Source organism: Eurosta solidaginis, chromosome 4 (assembly GCF_040869045.1).
Source record: "Eurosta solidaginis isolate ZX-2024a chromosome 4, ASM4086904v1, whole genome shotgun sequence".
NCBI classification, from domain to species: Eukaryota; Metazoa; Arthropoda; class Insecta; order Diptera; family Tephritidae; genus Eurosta; species Eurosta solidaginis.
The window spans coordinates 103,230,749-103,255,575 of NC_090322.1; the positions used below are offsets into that span (position 1 = coordinate 103,230,749).

Consider the following 24,827-nt stretch of genomic DNA (forward strand, 5'->3'; position numbering starts at 1 on the left):
GGCCTTCTCCACATGATATGGTGGCTCCCATGCTTCCTAGCGTATCTAGGCCCAGTATGATGTTCGCGATCGCTCCGGGCATGACGTGTAAAACTGTGTGGAGTGACGCTTCTCCGAGGTGTACCTCAGTCCTTATGGCGTCGAAGATGGTAGTGCTAGTCCCGTCTGCCATCGTTATTTTGGTGGCCACTCTCACCATTTCTCCGCTTCCCGAGTTCACCACACGTTCTGCTAAGCTGCTCGAGACGAAACTTCTTGATGCCCCTGTGTCGGTGACTGCCTCGGCTGATTCCGCGCCGAGCTTGGCTACGGCGTAGAGGCGACCATGCTCTTGGTACATTGTTACTGCCGTTTCGGCGCTAGGTCCCTTGGGCTCACGGCGCCTTCTTCTTTGTGGAGCCCTCTGTCGTTTCCCTGACGTCGGCGGCAGCATTCGATGGTTCGTATGTCGTTGCGGCCACATTCCCAGCAAAAAATTTTCTGTGGGTTTCGGCACCTATTGGTGTCATGTCCTCGTTCGCCGCATCTCCTGCATACGCCGTTGGGGTCGTATCTCTGATTGCTTGGAGGCGTGCGGTTCGTTAGGTTCGGTGGTGGTGGTGGTTGTGTTTCAGGTTTTGATGGTGACACCCGGGTTGTGTCACTGGCGATGTATCGCGTAACTTCGCGGTGATGTCCGCCTGATGATCTTCGATAGTCCTCGCGTATGTTCTCGTATTCTTCGGCGAGTGTCAGGAGCTCTGCGAGATTAGTGAAGTCCCTCCGACGGATGTAAAGTTGGTAATCGGGGTGGCTGTTACGGAAGATTCGTTCCAGCCGCTGTTCGCTGGTGTACCCTGCGTGTCTCATCAAGCTCTGGATTCCTAGTACGTAGTCCTTATACCTCTCCTTGTTGTGCTGCCCCCGTTGGCGTATGTCGTCGTCGAGCCGCTCGGAGTACCTGACTGGTAGGAAGAAACGTAAAAAATCCTTTTTGAAGCTTGTCCACTCTCCCCAGTGCGCATTGTTATTGCGGTACCATTGTAGCGCGGCGCCCCTTGTAGCTCGGGCATGGTTTTTGGCAGGAGGTCCACGTTTAGCGCGTATACTTCGGCTAACTCCTCTAACCGTTCGATGAACGCTAACGGGCCCGTCCACGTTCATACTTTACGGACCACTTTCTTACCTGGTCGATGATGGGCGCGAACACCACGGTCGGTGCTTGAGTTACCTGGCATGTATAGTTCATGGCTGGTGCCGTTATTCCCGCTGGTAAGTACGGTTGCGTGGGTTGAGATGTGCCGGTTGATGATGCCATAATTTCTGATGGTACGTGCTGTTGTGTGGGTACTGTATTCCTGGGAGGAAACGCGAATTGAGTTTGTTCTACTGTTGTAACGGCGACCTTTGGTGTGCCTCCTCCGTTCGACGGAATCGGTGTCTTAACCTCATTTACGTCGCTCATGTGCGTAGTTTCCTTGTAGGTGGCTTGTAGGGATAAAAAATTTTCGTGGATTTCCGAGTCGGTATTTGCCTTTGAGACCAGTGCTGCTATGCGCTTTCGGATTTCTCGGGTGGTACCTGTCTGCTCAAAACCCAATTCCTGTGTGATGGATATCAGCTGCTCCTTTGAAATTGTGTCTAACCACGTGGTATCGATCTGGTCGACCATTTTGTGGTTAGGTTTCTCGTCAGGAATGTTCCTTCTGACGCGCTAACGATTTGCAGGGTCCCTGCTCGGGCGCCAATTGTAACGAAGCTTTTTCGTGCCCCGTTGCTTCTTTGATATTTGCTGGGGTATACTCGCCGTGCCCAGGGTTCGTTTACAATAAATTTGTATTAAAGGGGCACCTTGCAAATCGATTTAATATAAAAACTTCACTCTCTTTATTGGTTCTAAATTCTATAATATAAAATAAAACGTGTTTGTATACTTCATTTTCAATTTCACTTGGATTATCTTGCGGTATCCTTGATTGCGGTGGCGGGCCTTAGCGGTCCGGCCGTATTCCGTTAGCTGGGTCCCGTTAGTATGTGGCGTCGGTGCCTTGACGCGCCTTATGACGGCGTCTCTCCCGCTGCGGTGCTCTGTCGCGCCTTACGTCGGCGTCTACTTGTATTGCTGAGGCGATGCTCTGTCGCCGTGTTCCGTTAGAGGGATCCCGTTAGTGTGTGGCGTCGGTGCCTTGACGCGCCTTACGTCGGCGTTTACTTGTATGACCCTGCTGCGCCTTGCGTCGGCGTCTATTTGTATTGCTGGTTGCTGGGTGATTCTCTGCCACGCCTTGCGTCGGCGTCTACTCGTATTTGCTGGGCGATACTCTGTCGCGCCCTACGTCGGCGTTTACTTGTATTGCTGAGGCGATGCTCTGTCGCGCCCTCCGTCGGCGCTTACTTGTATTACTCTGTCGGTGTACCTCTGCTGCGCTCTGCCGCCGCGCTTGGCGCTGGCTTACCCTGGCTGCGCTATGCGTCGCCGCGTTGACGTGACCTCTGTTGGCGTACCTCTGCTGCCGCGGTTCGCGCTGGCTTACCCTGGTTACGTTGTGCGTCGGCGGACCTCTGCTGCGCTTTGCTGCCGCGCTCTGCGCTGGTTTACGTGCGTTGCCGCTCAGTTGCGGCCTCTGCCGGCGTACTTCTACTGACGGAGATGAGCGGGTGTCACCTGTCGCGGTTTCGCGTTACTATGGCGGGGCCTTTGGTCTTTGGGGGTGATGCGTAGAGAAAGTCAACCGCAATCACCATTCCACGACTCGCTCCTATGAAGTGGATTCCTATTGCATAGAGATGGTCAACTGCAATAGGGATATACTTCGCTAGTAGCTCTGGTCACGACCACAGCTCCGTGCTGACTGACTGCTGGTTTGCTGTGTCGCTCCTTTTATGGCTGTTGTGTTTGGTGTTGCTAGCTCAAATGGTTGCGTGCGCTCGTTGTGTTGCTGAGATTTGTTGGTTGGCCGTGTTGCTGTTAAATGTTGCGACCGCTCGTTGTGTTGCTGAGACTTGTTGGTTGATCGTGTTGCTAGAGCCTTTTGTGGCCACTTGTCGTGTTAATGTCGTGTCAAATATGTTGTGGGGTCGTTTTGTGTGGGCCAAATTAATGAGGATTTATTTGGTCCTCACAACCCATATCGTACAAAAAATTCTAGTGTCACCCCTGGTCCACCTTTATGACGATATCTCGAAAAGGCGTCCACCTATAGAACTAAGGCCCACGCCCTTTTAAAATACTTATTAACACCTTTCATTTGATACACATGTCATACAAACACATTCCAGGGTTACCCTAGGTACTTTTTACAACATGGTGGTTTTCCCTTACTTTGTCTCCACAGCTCTCAACTGAGTATGTAATGTTCGGTTACACCCGAACTTAGCCTTCCTTACTTGTTTTTTTTTAATATTTTTTCTTTGTTAATTTTAAATTTGAGAAATGAAACAATAACGTTTAAGGTGTCTTTCGCAAATAATTTTCATACTTTTTCTGAGATTTTCATGTTTGTTATCTGCCCCGGTCCAGCTCACAACTTTTGCTAGACTAGAGACAGCTTACAGAATAGCGAATTATCTCAAAACTGATTTTCACCCCAAATTGTCTCTAATAGTGGTTAGAGACGCCTTACTGAATACAGCTGTTAGTTTATTTATACACACATAGTCACAATTTGAGTGGAATGCATGTATTAGGTACGCAAGTAGTCCTGTTGTTGTTGTTGTTGTTGTAGCAGTGCAAGTAGTCCTTATATGTAGGGGAGTGAAATATTGAGTTAGCCAGAGTGTATGTAGCATTTCTACCGTGGTAAAAATGTACTGTTGGCCCATGTGAAAGTCGTTAAAAATTACTTTGCGTCCCACAAGTTGTCATCCTCCCAGCAGATCCTTGCAGCGGGACTGCGCCATATTCTCCTACTCCGGAAAGGTATCGAACCCAATCCAGGACTTGCAGTAACGTGCCGTGGTTGGCCGTATCAAACGCTTTTGATGGGTCTAGCGCAACGAGCACTGTCCTATGGTGGGGTTTTTGATTTAATCCGCATTTATTTGCGTGTTAATGGCGTTGTGCGCGGTGATAGTGTTATGCGGTGATAGTGATAGCAAGACGCCAAATAGGGAAGCAGAATGGCTTCAAGTGTCTTGGCTACTGGCGATAGGAGAGATATCGGACGATAAGAATCTCCTATGTTAGCTGGCTTCCCAGGCTTTAATATCGGAACCACCCTGCCCATTTTCCATTTTTGGGGATGACAAAGGTGGACAGGGACAGGTTGAAGACATACGCTAGATAATTAAATCCCACGCCAAAGGCGATGGAGATTTCGGACTCCCGGTAGAGGACATTGATGACAATTTGTGATTGGATGGGGCGAAGCACTGCTACAACAACAACAACCACAAGTTTCTCAACTAGGGGAGGGGCCAAGATGGCCCAGAAGATTCAATGTGGTCGTACTAAATCGTTCCCGAAATGGTCGAGCTAGTACCCTAATGTGACTTATTACTGGAACGTACCCCAAAACAATCAGGGAGTGTATTTATCGCTACAACATAAACAGTGCTTCGCCCCATTCAACGGGAACGACCACTCAATTTTCATCAAATTTCTCTAACGGGAGTCCAAGGAAACTGACAGTTTCAACAAGGGCGGACCATAGGGAGATTGGTGTTAGAGACGTAGGTTCCACATTACAATTGAAAAGATGGTTGGTGTCATGTAGGGATGCATCGCATGCAGTAAGAGTTTAGCCTGCTACAGTGTCCAGAACGAAGTTGGGCCAGGGTAACTCGTGTCTCCCTTGGAAGTGTGCTTTCTTTTTCTGCAAGAGTAGGATATTGTATATTAATAAAAGGGTTCACCGGGCCTGGCAAAAGCGTTTACCGATTCTGTGTGCATTTTGCTTAGGGCCTGATTATGCTTGTCTGGATCAAACGGCTGTGTTGGCAGGTGCCGGATCTCGTCGTAGTGCTTATGGAGATGTTCCCTTAACACCCGTGGAGGCGCGTCTAGATCAAGCAGTTGTTTGCTAGGATGTCCTGGTTTGTGATAATTTAGCAATAAGTGCCAGTTCAGCATTTCGTTGTGCTCTTTAGTGTCGATCTCTTTAGCCTTACTATGTAGGTGGTATTCGGGAGTCATAAGGAGACATCCGGTGGCAGTTCTGATCGCAGCATTTTGACAGGCGTGTAGCCTTTTCCAGTGTGTGTTTTAAGACCAGGCGACCAAACTGGTGTCGCGTAGCTCATGAGCGCGGTAACGTTTCTTTATCTTTTCCCAAGGTGCTGCCGGCAAGCGACTTGAGGATTTTGTTACGGCTTTGCCAGAGTATTATCGAACGTTACCCCTAAGATCGTTGGGTGACACCATCGACGCGTACGTCCAACATTTGCGTCATCTGTTTCTTCCACGTCGTCAACAGAGTGGCTGTGGATTTTGTCGGTGATAATGCCAGGATGCGCGAAGTGAATAAACTATAAAGATCGGGGAGATCGGGATTGTTTTTAGAAACTAATTCATCTATGAAGGGGCCAGGTCCCATTACCATAACCGCACAGTCGTCGGCATAGCAAATGATTGTAACTCCTTTTGGTGGGGAAGAAATTTTGATGGTGAAGAAATTGAACAGAAGCTGGGATAGGACACTGCCCGGTGGTACCCCCTGTTTAATTTTCCTAGGCTTTGAGATTTCCTAAATGGAACCGATGCTTACCGACCATTCAGCTAATTTCCGGTCCATATTTTTAGAAAAGGGGGAAGGTGTGAGTCCATCCTGTGATAATTTATGATTCATGGTTCGATTCGAGCTCAACGCCAGAACAATCATTTTTTTCTAAATATAATTATTTTATTCTTTTTTATTTTTCTATTATTGAAAACTTGTATTTTGTTTTTCGAATAGTAAGTAGAACAAACAAACCACCGCTGCATAGCTAAATGGTTAGCGCAGCGTGCCTAAAGCGTACTGATGATGAAAGCTTAGCACCCTTCAAAAAGTATCTATCTGCGCAGCTATGGCAGGTTATCTGAAAAATTGTCTACTTACTATTCCAAAAACAAAATAAAATTTTTCAATTATAGAAAAATTAAAAAAACAAACAATAATTATCTTTAGGAAAAGAATTATTGTTCTGGCCTTGAGCTGGAATCAAACCTTGAATCATTTCTCAATAGTGTTTATGGCGTTTAGCGCAGCTACCACCTATGCATTTTGTTGAAGCCTTGGTGGTGAGTGGCTAGGCGAAGATTTGCCGTGAAATGAGGGAGTAAGACGGTTTCCAATGTCTCCGCTACTGGCGAAAGGAGTGATATCGGTCGATATGATTCGCCTTCGTTAGCTGGTTTACCAGGCTTTAGTAGTGGAATTCTCCTTGCCATCTTCCATTGTTTGGAAATGACAAAGGACTTCAGCGACAAGTTGAAAATGTGATTTAGGTAGTTTATTCACTTAGCGCCAAGGTGTTTTAGCATTGGCATTCCGTCTGGGTCTATTGATTTAGAGGCTTTGGCCTTGTGGATGGCTTCTTCAACCTCTGTGGGGGAGATGGTAAAAGGCGGTCGCGCATTTTCCCGAATCCGATTTTTGTCGCCGAAGGCTATGGATACTTTTTTATCATTGTTTTGTTTGATTGTACAAGGATTTGATGATGGACCACAATTTACCGACACCCGCAGGGAGGTTGCAGTTCTTTAGATGCTCCTCCAATTTGGCACGTTTGTGTTCATTCACCAGCCGCATAATAACCAAGTTGAGACTGCTAATATGGGGGTATCTAAGGTCGAGTTGTCTCGTCAGGTCACGTTCTCATGCTAAGTTTGCAGCTTCCGCGGGGAATTGCGGTATGCTTTTAGGTATTCTGCCGGCCGGAATAAATCGTGCTGAAGCTGAAGCGGTGATCTTGTGAAACGCACACTCGCCTCGGCGGACATCAGTCGGAATGGGGAGATCAGTAAAAGACTGATTTGTCAAGGTTGTGTAGGCCCAGTTAACTTTTTTGAAATTAATAAGAGTCTGCTTTTCGGAGGTGATAAAATTAGCAGGTCGCTGTATTGAAAGGAGTATGGGCAGTTGGTCAGATGCTAAAGTAAACATCGGCTCCCAATCGACGCAGTTTATGAGCCCTGCGCTGACGATAGAAAGCTCCGGCGAGCTGTGACAATACCTGCAATTCTGGTGGGACTATCGCCGTTTATTGTGCAGAAAGTCGTATAGCCTATTTGCTCCACCAGCTGCCTGCTTCTGCTGTCGACTGCTAAGCTGGAATATCAGAGTGACATGAGGCGGTTTTAGCCACAGAGTAGCGTACTGATGTCATGGCGATAGCCACTTGAACGGAAGGTGACAGGGATATATATGTTAATTTTTCTAGGTCAACATCTCCTGACTTTTTAAGTTTTTATCCCTTCGGCTGATGATGGGTTGAATTAACTGTATTGCACGGTGTGATGGGTGATAAAGGCATAGCCACCTCCATTGCCCCTTGTGCGATCTTTCCTAGGGAAGTTAGCTTTTTTCTTGAATTTCGACTCTACGGATATTATTTTTATTCATGTAGTCAACTATCTCTGCGATCTTTCCGTTTAACTCGTTTCAATTAAGTTGCAGAATTCTGAAGGCCAACAGCGGGGCAGTCGTCACTCTGGGAGTCAGAGATGGGTGGATACGCTTTGAAGAATATAGGCTTTGTCGAGTGTGTTATCCGATTGCTGCTAAAGTACCTGATGTCGATGGCTTGGTTCTTGTGTTTTGGCAGCATGGGGCCATTTCTAAGACCAGAGCATCTATGAAGGTGTCATCGGCCAAGGCATGAACTGCATGTCACGATCATAAATATTCTTAGCTGGAATAGGGAGAACATGGTGTGGGGAACTAGGAGTTGCTGACTCCTTCTTACGCGAGTGCGGTTGTCGGAAAAGGAGGGCTGGGACAGAGATAACAGCTGGTACTCGACATTAATATTGTCCATGGAGCGGCCGCGTTAGCTGGAGGCGCCGTTTGGCGCGAGCAACAGTCGCTCCGGTACATAGAATCGGCTGCAGTGGGAAGCGTAAAAAACTTGCAGTTCATCGTATTAGAATATTCGCTGCGTATTTAGTTCGGTCAATTTAGACCTAAAAATAGTGATTAAATGACAAAAATTACGACAAAGCCTTATTTTGATGAGGATGTTTAGTTTACCATAAATAATTTAAAAGTCCCCATCTATTCCATTTGAGCTAAAAAATTTATTCGAGGTCAAAATTTCAAGTTTTTCTCGAAAACGGTAAGTTTTATCAAAAAATAACTCAGACGAAAGTTTAGATCTCGATATTCTTTACAAAAATGGTAATGTGTTTCCTGTGAGTATCACCGTTCTTGAAATATTGCAACGGTGAGTCACATTGTATATAATATGCACACATTTTCGCACCACCACGTTAAAAAAAGGGTGGTGTGGAAAGTGTCCACATTATATACAATGTGATTCCTATAATTGCGATATCTCAAGAACGGTGATATTCACAGGAAATACATTACCATTTTTGTAGAGAATTTCGAGATCTAAACTTTGGTCTGAGTTATTTTTTGATAAAACTTACCATTTTCGAGAAAAAGAGTAGAGAATTTGTAGAAAATTTCGAGTTCTACAATTTTTGACAGAATTATTTTTTTATAAAACTCACCGTTTTCGAGAAAAACTCAAAAACCTGAAATTTTGACCTTAGACCACGAATAACTTTTTTAGCTCAAATTTGATGGATAGGGACTTTTCAATTTTTCTTTTTTAAGGTAAACCAAACTTTGGCTTTGTCGTAATTTTTGTTGTTTTAATTGTCTAAATTGGCCGGACTAATTGGTGTAGTAAGAAATATGCAGTATTGGGTGCATTTGTAACCTACAATTGCTTTCTAAAACTATGAAAACGGGTTTCCTATCACATATTTCAGAGAAGGTGCATGTTATAACAATTAACGACCTTACCTTCCTTGTCGGGCAAGGGATTCTTTTCATTAGTTTCAGTATGCTTCAGATTTGATGTATCAAAAGCTTCAATACCGGAGATTAGAGACTGCTGTGTCTTTTCGGCTGCCACATCTAACAAGGATGAGAATTAATTAATTTTTAGAGTTATTGATGTTTATGGTTTAAGTATTTCAAAGGAGCGCTGACATAATGACATAAACTCATAACGTAAACTGTTTCCATGCTTTTTTATATTAGAAGCGAATATAAAATCTTATGACGCTGCTTTGTGTCATCCAACTGTAAAAAAATACAAACCTTCCGCGGAGGGGAGAACGATTTTTTCATGTGTGCTGGCATTCTTTAATTTTTCAGTATTAAATCCTTCAAGTTGACTTTTTAAGTTTTCGGCTACCTTGGGAAGATCTTTAAGTGCAGGGGATGCCATATCGAATCTAAAAAAAAGTAAAGTGCTTCATGTAATTATAACACAGTGTTACAAAAAAGATAAAATTGAAAATACCTATGAAGGATACCATTTTTCTTGGTACCACCTTTTTGGATTTATTTTGTTTTGTTGATTTTCCGACAGGGTGGATAAATGATGTATATTGGAACGATTTTCCGTCCTCCCTTGTCAAATTCGGTTTCGGCGTTGTGCCATCATCAGTGTCGATTTTTGTTCTGATCTGTTGTTGTCGTTTGTTTTGTATTTATAGTTCGTAGGTACATGAGCAGGTCATGTCAAAATTGATGCTTGTGTATATTTATTTATGGGTGTGTGCTGTGTGTTCATTCAGAATCGAGGGTGGTTTTTACTGATCGATTTGTATGGCTGACTGAGGTAGGTAAAAGGCAGTAATTCTAGTCTTTTGACCTTCTTAGTGTGTTTGTTGTTTTGGTGCATTTATTGTTTTGTGTTTAGTTGTTATTGTGTGTTTGTCTGTTTTACCTGTGTGATTTCTTTGGTTCTTGTAAACAAGTTTTAAAGGCTCAGATATTGTGTCAGAAATTGTGTTTATCTGTTCATTTAATATTCTACCGTCGAATGTTTTCTGCTTATAGATTTCCATGTTTTCAAGTACGTTGAGTCGTCGGCCAGAGGATCCGTTTAGCAGCCACGGCGTATACAAGCTTACCTGTGGATGTCAACACAGTTACATAGGACAAACAGGATGGCAAATAAGAACGAGATTCAGAGAACATATTTGAGATTTCTACAAAAAAACACGGAATCCAAACATTATAGCAGAGTCTAACTTCGCGAATCACATGGTCGAAAATGAATGTTCACCAGCAAACATCAATAAAACAGCTAGGGTCCTTCACATACAAGCAAAAGGCCGACGTCTCAACGTATTCGAAAACATGGAAATCTACAAACAGAAAACATTCGACGGTAGAATAATAAAATAACAGATAAACACAATTTCTGGCACAATATCTGAGCCTTTAAAACTTGTTTACAAAAAAAAAGAAATCACACAAGTAAAACAGACAAACACACAATAGAACTAAACACAAAACAATAAATGCACCAAAACAACAAACACACAAAGAAGGTCAAATGACTAGAATTACTGCCTTTTACATACCTCAGTCAGCCATACAAATCGATCAATAAAAACCACCCTCGATTCTGAATGAACACACAGCACATACACATAACTAAATGTACACAAGCATCAATTTTGACATGACCTGCTCATGTACCTACGAACTATAAATACAAGACAAACGACAACAACAGATCAGAACGAAAATCGACATTGATGATGGCACAACGCCGAAACCGGTTTGTCTCGAAACCAAATTTGACAAGGAATGACAGCAACTCGTTCCAATATACATCACTTTTTTGGATCTTGAGAATCTAAGAATCACTGCATGGCAGATTTTTCCCAGGCATCCCGAAAATCGTGAGCGAAATCCCGGTTTTTCGTATCTTTGGACCCTTGCGAGCCTATAACTTCGTTGGCTACAAAACGATTGTCAGTTTCCCTCCGGTTCGTATAAGAATAATTTTACACCTTTCCAACGATATATAAACCAACTAGTAAAACATAACAGGACTGTGAAAATTTTCCCAATGAAAACATTTTTTTTTTCGTATTTTGTCAACATTGGTGCTTTCTGTATGAACTAATTTATAAGAAAACTATACTAACCCTGAATTGCATCACAACAAGAAATTAATTGTGAGTATATGTTAAAAGCTAACTGAAGATTTAATGAAAGCGAAATTTGAAAAAGCATAATCGTTTTTTATACCAATATATTTCAGTTACTCCACGGTAACCATCTTCAGGGTCAAACTCATACAAATACATACAATCAATTAACAAAAACATAACATAAACAATAATATAAATAACATAAAAACGTTAATGTGTACATACATTAAATTTCACGTCCTCCCTGTGTGACGCGGAGTTTCATACTGACTATTCGTTAGTAGGTGTTTATAAATATGCGCGCAGTCATCTGTATCACTTTTAAATTTGGTCTTATGTCCGTCGGTGTGTTTATTGTATGTAGTGTCTTTAGTGTAAATCGTTTCGTATACGTTTGCTCTTGTATAAGAATTCTCGCATTATCGAAGTTCGGTGAATGACCAGTGGCGGCACAGTGGGCCATCAGTACTGTTTTTTTTTTTTTTTTATTTTGCGCTGTCTTACAATTTTTGAAATCCGACTTATGTTGTGACAGTCTGATCTTTAATTTTAACTTTGCTGTGCCCAGATATACGCTATTGCACATATTTTCTCCATTACCTCTACATGAAATTTCGTACACTAAACTTTATATTTTTGTCAAAATTGTTCAGTGCGTCAAGTATATTTTCTATTTCCTCTTCGTTGACTATCGCGATTAAATCGTCGACATACTTCGTAAATAATCGTGGTTTTCATTCCAATTTATCCTTCGTGTTGTCCAATAATTTCTCTGTAAGCATGTCGGCTATCACTGGGGAAGTAGGTGATCCCATTGGCATTCCTTTTAACTGCGTATATATGGTGTCATTGAACTTAAAATATCCAGTTTCTTGAATGAATTTTTCTATTTCCATGAATAACTGTTTTGGTATCTTCGTGAATTCTTCAATCTTTGTCCATTTTTCTCGTATTACGTCAAGTGCTAACTGTATAGGTATGCTCGGAAAGAGTGACACCACGTCGAAAGAAATCAATTTTTCATCGTCATAAATGTAAGTATTATTTACTCTTTCCTTGAACTCTAACGGATTTTTTATGTTATATTCTGAAGTCGCCGTAACGTTTTTTAATATATCTGCGATATATTTACATAATCCGTACCCCGGTCATCCAATCGCTGAACATATCGGTCTTAGCGGTGTTCCTTCTTTATGAGTCTTCGGAAGACCATAAATTCTTCGTGGTAGCGCCGTACTTGTAGTGAGCTTATTTCTTTGTGATCAATTCCATTTTAAACAGTTTTTCGACTAAACAGTTATTCCTATTTTGTAATCGCCATGTGGGGTCTTGTCTTTGCACTCTGTATGTCGTAAAGTCATTTAAAATTTTCTGCATTTTATTGCTGTAATCGTCTGTTTTCATTGCAACTGTTTTATTTCCTTTGTCCGATGTTAGAATTTTTATGTTTTTATTTTTGTTTAGAAATCGTCTCGTTTGTGCCACTGCGTCAAACAGGGAGGACGTGAAATTTCATGCATGTACACATGAACGTTTTTATGTTATTTATATTATTGTTTATGTTATGTTTTTGTTGATTGTATGAATTTTTATTAGTTTGACCCTGGAGATGGTTACCGTGGAGTAACCGAAATATATTGGTATAAAACACAATTGTGTTTTTATTAAGACCTCGAGCCAGCAGAACAACAGCAAAACGACTATATGTTTTCTTGACCCATCGTTGTCTATGTTTGGAATCACCATTTGCAGACTAATATGACTGTACGTTTTGTGGTTACCAAACCGACTTTAAACCTTTTACCAGTTTTGGATAGGCAAGATACGAGAGAAATCGAAAATCGGTTTATAGCCAGCCGTCGCGAAAATCCAAAGGTATGAAAAACCGGTTTTTCCCTGAAATTTTTTTTTGGTGGTGTCCGGAGAAAATCTTGAATGCAGTCATTCTTAAATCTTCAAGATGTACCAGAAAAATGGTATGACTTCCCAGGTATTTTTTGGTGTCACGCAGTGCAATTCTATAATAATAGCTTTCTTTAAGAACACCTACATATATCAATTAATTCAATTGGCTTCTTCGTTTGTTTAATTTATTTTATTTTTTACAGTCTAAAGACCTATATGTTGTAACGAAGCTTTTCTGTAGCCCCGTTGCTTCTTTAATAATTGCTGGGGTATACTCGCCGTGTCCGGGGTTCGTTTACAATAAATTTATATTTAGGGGCACCTTTCAAATCGTTTTAATGTAATACTTCACTTTATTGATTGATTGCTTAAATACTATAATATAAAAGAAACGTGTTTGTGTATACTTCACTTGCAAATTTACTTAGACTATCTTGCGGTATACTCGACTGTGATGGCGGGCCTTAACGGTCCGGCCGTATTCCGTTAGCATGTGGCGTCTGTGCCCAGTCGCGCCTTATGGCGTCGTCTCTCTGCTGCGGTGCTCTGTCGCGCCCTCCGTCGCGTCTACCTGTGTCGCTGAGGCGATGCTCTGTCGCGCCTTCCGTCGGCGCCTTGCTCTACTGCGGTGCTCTGTCGCGCATTGCGTCGGCGTCTCTTTCTGCTGCAGTCTTCCGTCGCCCCTTGCGTCGGCGTTAGGGCATCGCGTCGCTGCGGGGCGGTTTATTACTGTCGCGCCGCGGTCCACGTCGGCGAGCGGAGGTCACCTGTTCGCGTTACTGTGGCAGGGCCTTAGCCTACGCGGCTGTGAACAAAGTCTCAAGCGGTGTTTGGTGGTATAACCGACACATTCACAACTTAAAGCCACGACCCATATCGTACAAACAAATTCTGGAGTCATCCCACCTTTATGGCGATATCTCGAAAAGGCATCCACCAATAGAACTAAGGCCCACGACCTTTTAAAATACTCATTAACACCTTTCATTTGATACCCATATCTTACAAACAAATTCTAGAGTCACCCCTGGTCCACCTTTACGGCGATATCTCAAAAAGGCGTCCACCTATAGAACTAAGGCCCACTCCCTTTTAAAATACTCATTAACACCTTTCATTTGATACCCATATCGTACAAACACATCGTAGAGTCACCCCTGGTCCACCTTTATTGTGATATCTCGAAAAGGCGTCCACCTATAGAACTAAGGCCCACGCCCTTTTAAAATACTCATTAACACATTTCATTTGATACCCATATCGTACAAACACATCGTAGAGTCACCCCTGGTCCACCTTTATGGCGATATCTCGAAAAGGCGTCCATCCATAGAACTACGGCCCACTCCCATTTAAAATACTAACTTAGACCTTTTATTTGATACCCATATCGTACAAACACATCGTAGAGTCACCCCTGGTCCACCTTTATTGCGATATCTCGAAAAGGCGTCCACCTATAGAACTAAGGCCCACTCCCTTTTAAAATACTCATTAACACCTTTCATTTGATACCCATATCGTACAAACAAATTCTAGAGTCACCCCAGGTCCACGTTTAAGGCGATATCTCGAAAAGGTGTCCACCTATATAACTAAGGCCCACTCCCTTTTAAATAATCATTAACACCTTTCATTTGATACCCATATCGTACAAACAAATTCTAGAGTCATCCCTGGTCCACCTTTATGGCGATATCTCGAAAAAGTGTCCACCTATTGAACTAAGGCCCGCTCCCTTTTAAAATACTCACTTTCCCTTTTAAAATACTCATTAACACCTTTCATTTGATACCCATATCGTACAAACAAATTCCGGAGTCACCCCAGGTCCACGTTTAAGGCGATATCTCGAAAAGGTGTCCACCTTTAGAACTAAGGCCCAATCCCTTTTAAAATTCTCACTTAGACCTTTCATTTGATACCCATATCGTTGTTGTTGTTGTTGTTGTAGCAATGCTCGCCCCACCTAATAGCCGCGACCGATCACAAATTGTCATCAATATCCTCTAACGGGAGTCCAAGGAAACTTGCCGTTTCAACAAGGGCGGACCATAAGGAAAGGGGTGTTAGAGGCGTTGGGTCAACATTACAATTAAAGAGATGGTTGGTGTCATGTGGGGACACATTGCAAGCGGGGCATACATTTTGTATGTCGGGGTTGATTCTGGATAGGTAAGAGTTTAACCTGTTACAGTATCCAGAACCAAGTTGAGCAAGAGTGACACGCGTTTCCCTGGGGAGTATGGGTTCCTCTTCCGCGAGCTTTGGATAATTTTCTTTAAGTACTGGATTCACCGGGCAATTCCCGGCATAAAGGTCCGACGCCTGTTTATGGAGTTCACCAAGGACCTGTTTTGTGTTTTTTCACTTCATACGGCTGGGTTCTCAGGTGCCGTATTTCCCAAAATGCTTACGGATGACTCCTTAAGCCCCTAGGCGGTGCTGGTTCATCAATCAGATGTCTGTTGGGATGCCCAGGTTTCTGGGTATTCAACAGGAACTGTTTGGTCAGCATCTCATTTCTCTCCCTGATGGGGAGTATTCTCGCCTCATTATCCAGATGGTGTTCTGGGGACATAAGAAGACAGCCCGTGGAGATTCTGAGAGCAGTATTTTGGCAGGCCTGTAGTTTCTTCCAGTGGGTAATTTTTAGGCTTGGCGACCATATGGGTGACGCGTAGAACGTAATCGGCTGGCTAATTGCTTTGTATGTAGTCATGAGCGTTTCTTTATATTTTCCCCAGGTACTGCCAGCGAGGGATTTGAGGATTTTGTTACGGCTCTGAATTCTCGGAACAATTGCGGCTGCGTGCTCAACAAAATGTAGATCCTGATCAAACGTCACACCCAAGATTTTGGGGTGTAGGACAGTCGGTAGCGTAGTGCCATCGACGTGGATGTTTAAAATGGTCGACATTTGGGACGTCCATGTTGTAAATAAGGTCGCGGAAGATTTAGTCGGTGATAATGCCAGGCTTCGCGAGGCGAAAAAACTGGAGAGATCAGGGAGGTAGCCGTTTATTTTATTGCATAGCGCATCGATCTTTGGGCCTGGGCCTGTGGCCATTATTGTGCAGTCATCGGCGTAGGAAACGATTGTGACTCCTTCCGGTGGTGAAGGTAGCTTAGATATGTAGAAATTAAACAAAAGTGGGGATAGGACACCACCCTGTGGCACTCCTTGTTTAATTCTCCTTGGTTTTGATGTTTCGTTTCTAAATTGCACCGATGCCTGCCGACCACCCAGATAATTTGCGGTCCACCTTTTAAGACATGGGGGAAGGGTACACCCTTCCAGGTCTTGCAGTAACGAGCCATGGTTGACCGTATCAAAAGTTTTTGATAGGTCTAGCGCTACGAGTACTGTTCTATGGTGGGGGTATTGATTTAAACCGCAATTTATCTGGATGCTAATGGCATTTAGCGCGGTGGTAGTGCTATGAAGCGCTCGCGCATTTTTTCGCATCCGACAGCACTTTGTCGCCAAAGGCGATGGAAACTTTATCTTTGTGCTTAGCCGGATTCGATAGGGACTTTACGGTGGACCAAAGTTTACCCACACCTGTAGAGAGGTTACAACCCCTTAGGTGCTCCTCCCATTTCGCCCGCCTCTGTTCATCCACAAGCAATCTGATGCGTTGGTTTATATCCCTTATTTGGGGGTCGCCTGGATCAAGCTATCTTATAAGGTCACGTTCTCTAGCTAAGTTTGCGGCCTCCGCCGGGAAGTGGGCCGGATTTTGGGAATTCTCCCGGCGGGAATGAAACGTGCCGAGGCGGATTCAATGACCTTACGGAAGGCACGCTCCCCTTGGCGGGCATCAGTCGGGATAGGGAGGGCAGCAAAGCGGTTGTCTGTAAAGGATTTATATTCTTCCCACATTCCTTTTTTGAAGTTTATGAAAGTGCGTTTTTCTGTGACGATGAAGTCGGCGGTACGCTCAAGCGAAGTAAGTATGGGCAGGTGGTCGGATGCCAATGTTACCATCGGCTGCCAGTTGACGCAGTTTACGAGTTCTGCGCTCACGATTGAGATATCTGGCGAGCTGTGACAGCTTCCTACCATACGTGTGGGGCGTCTCCTTTTATTGTGTAGAACGTCGTTTCTTCTATTTGATCCGCCAGCATCTCACCCCTACTGTCCGCCCGCAAGTTTGAATGCCATAGATCATGATGGGCATTGAAATCGCCTAAGATAATGCGATTGTTGCCAGTGAGTAAGGCCCTGATATTAGGGCGGTATCCACTGGGGCAACAGGTGGCAGGAGGGATGTAGATGTTGATGATTTCTAGGTTTGCATCGCCTGACCGAACAGATAGGCCTTGACGTTCTAAGACATTGTCCCTGCGGTCGATGCCAGGATCAAATATATAATATTGCACAGAGTGGTGTATGATAAACGCGAGGCCGCCTCCATTTCCGCTCTCGCGGTCTTTCCTGTGGACATTATACCCAGAGCAGGTCTGCAATGAAGATCTTGCTGTGAGTGTAGTCTCTTGAATCGCAGCAATGTGGATGTTGTGCCGCTTCATGAAATCGAATATGTCCGTAATGGATGGGGTCAGGGGCTGATGCTCAGCATTGCTACCAACTCTACTACGAAGGTAGTAGTTATGAGTGGTATCAGCTGTTTGAGAGCCACAAAAGATTTATAAAAGTTCCGTTGCAACCATCCCTTGCACGAAACACACTGAACAGAGTATGACCATCCTAAAAAGATTGTTTTCCGGCAGATGCAGCAAAACCATTTCTCAGGACCGGGGTCAGGTGTAGCATTATGCGTCATACCCACCTATGTAATACACTTGCGGCATTACGCATCATGAACCTCTATGCCAAATACATTTTAGTAATAATCATATTACAATATTATACAACATAAATTATGGAACTAACCCAGCGGTTAGCTAACATCAATGGAATGCCGAATATGAAACCCTTGTCCGTTCACAGCTAATAAATTCTGCTTATTATTTACATACAACCAATAATGGGAATTAACCAAATACTCACATTGATCTGCTGACTTTGCAAGCATGCATACAAACCTACATGTATGCATAGCATTAATCAAATTACTCGCATTGATCTGCTGACGTTACAAGCAGGCATATAAATCTACATGTATGCAAGCAGGCATACAAATCTACATGTATGCAAGCCTGCATACAAATCTACATGTATACAAAGCATGTATACAAACCTACATGTATGCAAACCCTTATCCAATGTACATATTTTTAGTTTATTAGTATTAAGATAATTATGAATGTATATAACTATAAAAGGGAAAGAATTTATTTAATAAAAAAGAATTAATGTTTTACTACCAAACCTTTCACATCTTTTATTCCAAATCAAACATTTCATGGCGATCCTGCCAAGAGGTCAAGAATTAGAAAAACTGCTGAAGACCTTGCTGGAGGAAAATCCTGGATATAAAATAAGCAGGATTCGCCTTCAAACATTTCTTGGCGATCCTGCCAGCTTGATTTTTGATTAGCTGAAAAATTTGCTATTGAGCAAAATTAGCTAGATCTTGCTGGAGGAAGAATCCTGCCAGTTCAGATCAAAAATTGGCACAACTGGTAAAAATGATCTGACTGCTCAGGATTCTGACCATTTGTAAAACAAGTAAAAAGTTTTTATTTAAAGAAAGGAAAAAGGAGAAAAGAGGACATTTAAACAAAGCAGCCGTTAGTGTCGTTATGGCAGCACCCAAAAATCTAATATTGGCACCGTTGCAGTACAATTAAACTCTTGGATGTAAACAAAAGGTACTACTATATGGCATCGAATTAAGATATTAGCCGTGTTTTTTAACACGCGCGTATACGTTTCGTTTACGCGTGTAAAAAACGCCTATTCTCGCTTAGATAATGCTTAGGAGACCCATCTAGCGGCTGTGGTTAAACAACTAGGTACAGCAACAGGGTGTACCGAAAAGCGGAGACCCAACGCTCTGATGGCCATAGGGTATAACATATAGCTGAATCAGTTGCGATGAATTGTGGACACACATAGAATACATAGAATTAGTGTAGAGGGTGAAACAAAGACACATATTTCAGTTACATCTGAGTATAATGCGTATTGAAATTTAGTAGGACAGAATTTATGCGCAGCAATTTCAGAGGTGTATTTATAGTTTCTCGCTTAACAGTCAATATAAAGTTTAAGCGTAAACGGATATACGCGTGTTAAAACACACGGCTATTATCAAGGAAAGCCGTTTTTCGGCAAGGATATGGCAAACTAAGTTGAAAAATATTTGGTGGTAACAAAACGGGATCGAAGGACACCTTTCAATTTGCACAAGTTAACAACAAAACGAAACCAGAAACATTTCATGGCGAGATCGGAGGCATACCACTCGAGGCAATTAATATAAGTATACAAAAATTTTAGAAACAAATTGGGCGGCTTTTACGGACGCTAAACCATTAGCAAAAACAAGAGTTTTTGCTGAGGAATTTTTTTTTTTTTAAATAGGACTTGTAAAAAAAAAAATTATAAAAATGTAAAATTTAAACTAAAACAAAAGTATGTACGAGCAATTTCTTTTGAACTTGAAAAAAAAATTGATCTAATTTGTTAAAATTTGAAGTAAAATTTTTATGGAAAAAAGAAGTACGAGGAAAATTAAAAATTTCTTATTCGAAAAAAAGGCTAAAATGCTAAAAATCTTAAATTAAACTTTTATGAAAAAAAAAAAACAAGTAAATTGGAATGTTTAGGACACTTCTGTAAAATAGTCAATCAACTTCGGACAGTTCACCTATCCTCTAAAGAAAGCCCATAGAACATTTTAATAAGGTTTAAAAATTAACCATAACTACTAAAATGCAAAGAAACTCCTCAGATCTTCCTCTATTGGTGGGACGAAAATACCCGACACACTAGGGACTTACAAAAAGAGTTAGAAGGATTAAAGAAATTGTGGAAGATAATAGGTATGGAAAGGGAACCCACAATTGAGGATATTATAAAGCCCACTACCAGGGAAGAGGAAATAATGCGTATGATTAGGAGAGTATTCCCCTAAAATTCCAAATGTTAAGTGGCATCAAAAACAAAAAAAAATATATTAAAAGCCCGTTTAATACGAATAGATAAGAATATTTCCAAATATATTTAAACTACACTAAAAACATTTTTTTTGGAATATTAAAATTTTTTTTAAAAATATTTTTAATCAACAATATCCACAAAATAAAAAGTCATAAAACAAAATATCTAACTTCTTATTAAAATTAGAGAACTTTCAAGATGTCTTGGTGGACAAAAATAGCCCAAGGCATCATGGTAGCCATAGCTGGCTACGAGGTAGGTAAAGAAAACTCTGAAAGAACAGATAACAAGATAATCAAGTATGAGCCACCCACTAAGGTAAATACAGAAAATACTCAGATGTTTGGTTAGCAGTTATAGGTTGTGTATTCATGCTATTGATCATCACAATAGCTATGATGCTCAAAAACTATATGAAGCACAAATTTAGGCAGGTAAAACCCGCCACAACTCGTATCTAAGAAACACCAGTTTTTGCACCCCATTACCTAAACCAAAAAAGCTGAGGAAGAGCGATAAACAATTCAAATAAATCTCAAATAGTAAACCTAAAAATGTCACAAGCGACAGTAAAGGCAACCCTGCCTAAAGCGGACAGCAAATCAAAAATTCGCATAATTCCGTTGATGGCTCCTGACAAAAATAGTCATGAAGCAATATAAAATTCTAGGACAGTGGAAATAAGCAAAAACTAAGAACAAGAAAAATTTTAAAAACCAGCCCATAAGTAGGTAGGTTGAACTGGCCGGTCCATGAGGACCTCACATAGACTGATTGAGTCCGTAGTGTTACCAGAAGTTTGTTTTAACGACCAAACTGAAAAACCCTATTAAAAACCAGGACCTATGTTATAAAATAACTCCGTCCTCTTGGCAAATACTAGAAGCTTCCTAGGACTTAAGCCACTTGCTGCTTCTAGATCTGACAGCTGTATCACTCCTAATAGCTGGAGTCTTAGCCTGGCAAGTGCAGGGCACGAGCACAGAACGTGCTCGATCGTTTCCTCCTCCAAGCCGCACTTCCTACACCTGCTATCACTGACCAAGCCTAATTTAAAGGCATGTGACGCCAGAAGGCAGTGTCCAGTCAGAATACCCGTCATGAGTCTACAGTCCTCTCTTTTTAATGATAGAAGCAACTGTGTTAGTCTAAGGTTGTAAGACCTACACATAATCTTCGACACTTTACAGCCCCGCGCTTGAACCCACGCCTTTCCTGCTTGGTCGATCATGTGCACCTCTCGCCTTCGCTTAATCTCGCCCAATCTAATTGGGACGTCTACGGAGCAAGCTTCAAGGGATGCGCCCTTTTTAGCTAATTCGTCCGCTTTTTCATTCCCATCTATTCCCATATGCCCTGGGACCCAATATAGATGTATGCTTCTCCCTGTCCCGATTCTCTCCAGAGACTGCTTACACTCTAACACGCATTTAGATGCTGTGCTATGCGAGATTATTGCCTTAATTGCTGCTTTACTGTCAATATAAAAGTTAACACGGTTGCAGCTTAAGCTATTCTCTTCCAGGGTTTCTACTGCTTTGGTTACGGCTAATATTTCCGCTTGGAAAACGCTACAGTAATCCGGCAGCCTGTAGGATCTGCTTAATTCCGGATCAGCGCAGTATACCGCAGACCCTACTCCTTCCACTATTTTGGAACCATCGGTGTACACATGTATCGCCTCGTCCGCCATTTGCGCACCCTTGCGCCAACCGTCCACCTCTATTGTGGCCTTAAGATCTCCCTCAAAGTGCAGGTAGGGAATTATGTAGTCTGTTCGTCTTGTGACTGAGGACGCTATACTACTATGGCCATATGGTCGGCGCTCAAGCTGCACCGAAGCATCGAGCCTGGTTGCGGTCGTTAACGCTTTGTTCTTTGCTACCAGGTCTACAGGTGGAATGTGCAGAATGGCATACAGTGCAGCCGTCGGGGTTGTTTTCAGGGCTCCCGTAATGCAAAGCATCGATAGTCTGCATACCCCCTCTAATTTTTTGAGGTATGTTGTTTTTTGTGTGGCTTTCCACCAAACAAGAACTCCATAGTATAGAATAGGGCTTACAATCGCTGTAAAAACCCAATGAGAAAGAGAGGGCGATAGGCCCCACGTACACCCCAGCATTCTTTTACATGCATAGAGTGCCGTTGAGGCCTTCTTGACCCTCTCCTCCACGTTGAGCTTCCATGACAGCTTACTGTCTAGGATGATTCCTAGATATTTTGTGCAAGGTTTCTCCTGTAAGGTCACCGCTCCTAACTTAGGCCTGGTCCAATTTGGGACCTTGTACCTCTTTGTAAACAAGACCATATCCGTCTTCTCCGCATTGACTTTCAGCCCGACATTAGATGCCCAGGTATGAATATCCCGAAGCGCCCGATCCATCAAAGAACTAATCGTTGGAAGGCATTTTCCACTTATGACAATTGCAACGTCATCTGCGTAAGCCGTAAGTTTTACGGGTCCCTCATCGAATTGCTTGAGCAGTTGGTTGATGACCAGTGTCCACAGCAGAGGTGATAGCACCCCTCCCTGCGGCGTGCCCCTGTCCACTGATTTCGTGGCCTCGTACAATCCCCATTGTGATGTAATCTTTCTGCAATTTAACATGCAGCCGATCCATCTGATTAAGGCAGGATGTACTTTAATGTAATTAAGACCATCCATAATCGCCCATTTTGCAACATTATTGAAAGCCCCGGCAATGTCCAAGAAGACTCCTAGAGCATACTCCTTATATTCCAGGGATTTCTCTATGCTTATTACCACCCTATGCAATGCGGTGTCTACCGACTTGCCTTTGGTGTACGCATGCTGTGTTGTGGAGAGCAGCTTTTCATCCACGTTGGACTTTATGTACACATCTATCAGCCTCTCAAAGGTTTTGAGCAGAAATGATGTTAAGCTAATGGGTCTATAGTCTTTGGGATACACGTGACCGATCTTCCCCGCCTTTGGTAGAAAAGCTACACGAGCAGTTCTCCAAGAGTGCGGTACATGATTCAGTCTTATGCACCCATCGAATATTATTTTAAGCCATTCCACGACCGCCCTACTTGAGACTTGTAGCATGGCCGGGAATATACCATCTGGGCCCGGCGATTTAAACTTTGAAAACGTCTTCACTGCCCACTCGATCTTGCCCGGCACCACTAGCTCCGTGATCGAAGTGTGAGTGATGTCTGCTGGTTCTTCTAAACCGTCTCCCGATGGGAAATGTGTATCGAGAAGCATCTCAAGGGATTCCTCACTATCACGTGACCATTCCCCGTTCTCTTTCTTTATTAGTCCCTGGACTATGTTTCCCTTTGCTAGGACTTTTTTCAACCGTGCTGTTTCACTGGAGCACTCTATGTCCGTACAGAAACTTTTCCATGAGTTTCTCTTCGCCCTGGTAATTTCACGCTTGTAGATCCTCAGTAGATCCCTGTACTCGTCCCGACACGCTTCGCTTTCCGCGGTCTTTGCGAGTTTAAACATTTCTTTTACCTGTCTTCTTAGAAGACTCAGCTCATTGCTCCACCATGGCGGCTTTGCTTTTCCTCTGAATCTTCTTAGAGGGCAAGCTTTGTTATACGCAGTCATAAGCGTCCTTGTTAGGAATTCCTTCGACTCCTCCAGTTCCTCTACATTAGCAACCTCTTTGGGTTGTCCCAGTTTTTGTTCCACATATTTCTGGAATTTAGTCCAATTCGTTGCCCTAGGGTTTCTAAAGGTTCCTCCCTTCTGTACCCTCTTTAGTGGGATGCTGAAGCTTATATACGCATGGTCGGAGAAGTATGGTCTATCGAGAACCATCCAATCATACCTTGATATATCACGCTCGGAGCTCAATGTAATATCCAGAACATTGCTGGATGTTGGACCAATGTATGTAGGAACATTTCCCCTGTTGGCTATCTGCAAATTGGTTTGCAGGATGTAACAAAATAGAGATTCGCCTCTCTCGTTCGTATCTGCTCCTCCCCACGCATTGTGGTGCGCATTTGCATCTGCGCCTATGACCAACCGCCCTTTGCGCCCTTCCTCCTGTACTAGCCTTTTGCACTCCATCGGTGGAACCTCCGCAGCATGGGCCATGTAGCAGGACGCCAGGATAAATGCCTGCTTATTCTTTTGCTCAACGGCCACCGCTACTAGATCCTCGGTGGTGTAATTAGGCAGCATATATGAATGCAGCTGTTTCCTTACCATTACTACAGCGCGCACCCGTCCTTCCGTTTGTGCATAGTAAACGCCAAACCCGCGCGCGCTAAGTCCAGAAACCTTTCCTCCCGATGAGAGCCACGGCTCCTGGATCAGCGCCACGTCAAACGAACCCTCCTCAAGGGTTAGGAGGAGTTCGCTCGACGCCACTTTACTGTGTTGGAGGTTTATCTGTAGGACTCGCAGCGCCATTGGGCTGTTTGTCCCCCTCCAGCACCTTCGTCTTGACGTCGTCGTCCTCCTCTTGCCCTTTTGGTTTAGAGTATTCGAGGCCCCCTTCAGCCCCTCGTGAATGTTGTGCCGTGTGTTCCTCTGTGCGAGTCACAGCACCATTTAGCGGTTGATCCTCTTCTAGCACGTTCGTGGTGACGTCGGGGACCTCCACTTGTCTTTTTTCCCTTAGGCTTCTGAGGTCCTTTTCGACTTCGCCCACTTCCAGCGTGTTAGGATTTTTATCCTCGGGACTTCTTTTCCTGAGTCGCATGTAAATTTTGCCAGTGCCAAAGGACATTTTGCCAAGCTGCGTGTACAAAATATCCTCCGTCTGCTTGGTT

The 24,827-nt window shown here is 43.1% G+C and overlaps 1 protein-coding gene across 3 annotated transcripts in view; it reads right to left on the reverse strand.

The window, feature by feature from the left end:
• cib (thymosin beta cib) overlaps window positions 1–24,827 on the reverse strand; it is a 162,510-nt gene that overhangs the window by 30,386 nt on the left and 107,297 nt on the right. For 2 of the 3 annotated variants that reach the window (XM_067782341.1, XM_067782342.1), the window contains exons 2-3: window positions 9,234–9,370; window positions 8,934–9,047 (exon numbers count right to left, since the gene is read on the reverse strand). In XM_067782341.1, the coding sequence (XP_067638442.1) occupies window positions 8,934–9,047; window positions 9,234–9,370 (251 nt within the window). Of the gene's footprint in view, window positions 1–8,933; window positions 9,048–9,233; window positions 9,371–9,438; window positions 9,813–24,827 lie in introns of those variants that run through there. The other variant, XM_067782343.1, reaches the window with a different exon arrangement.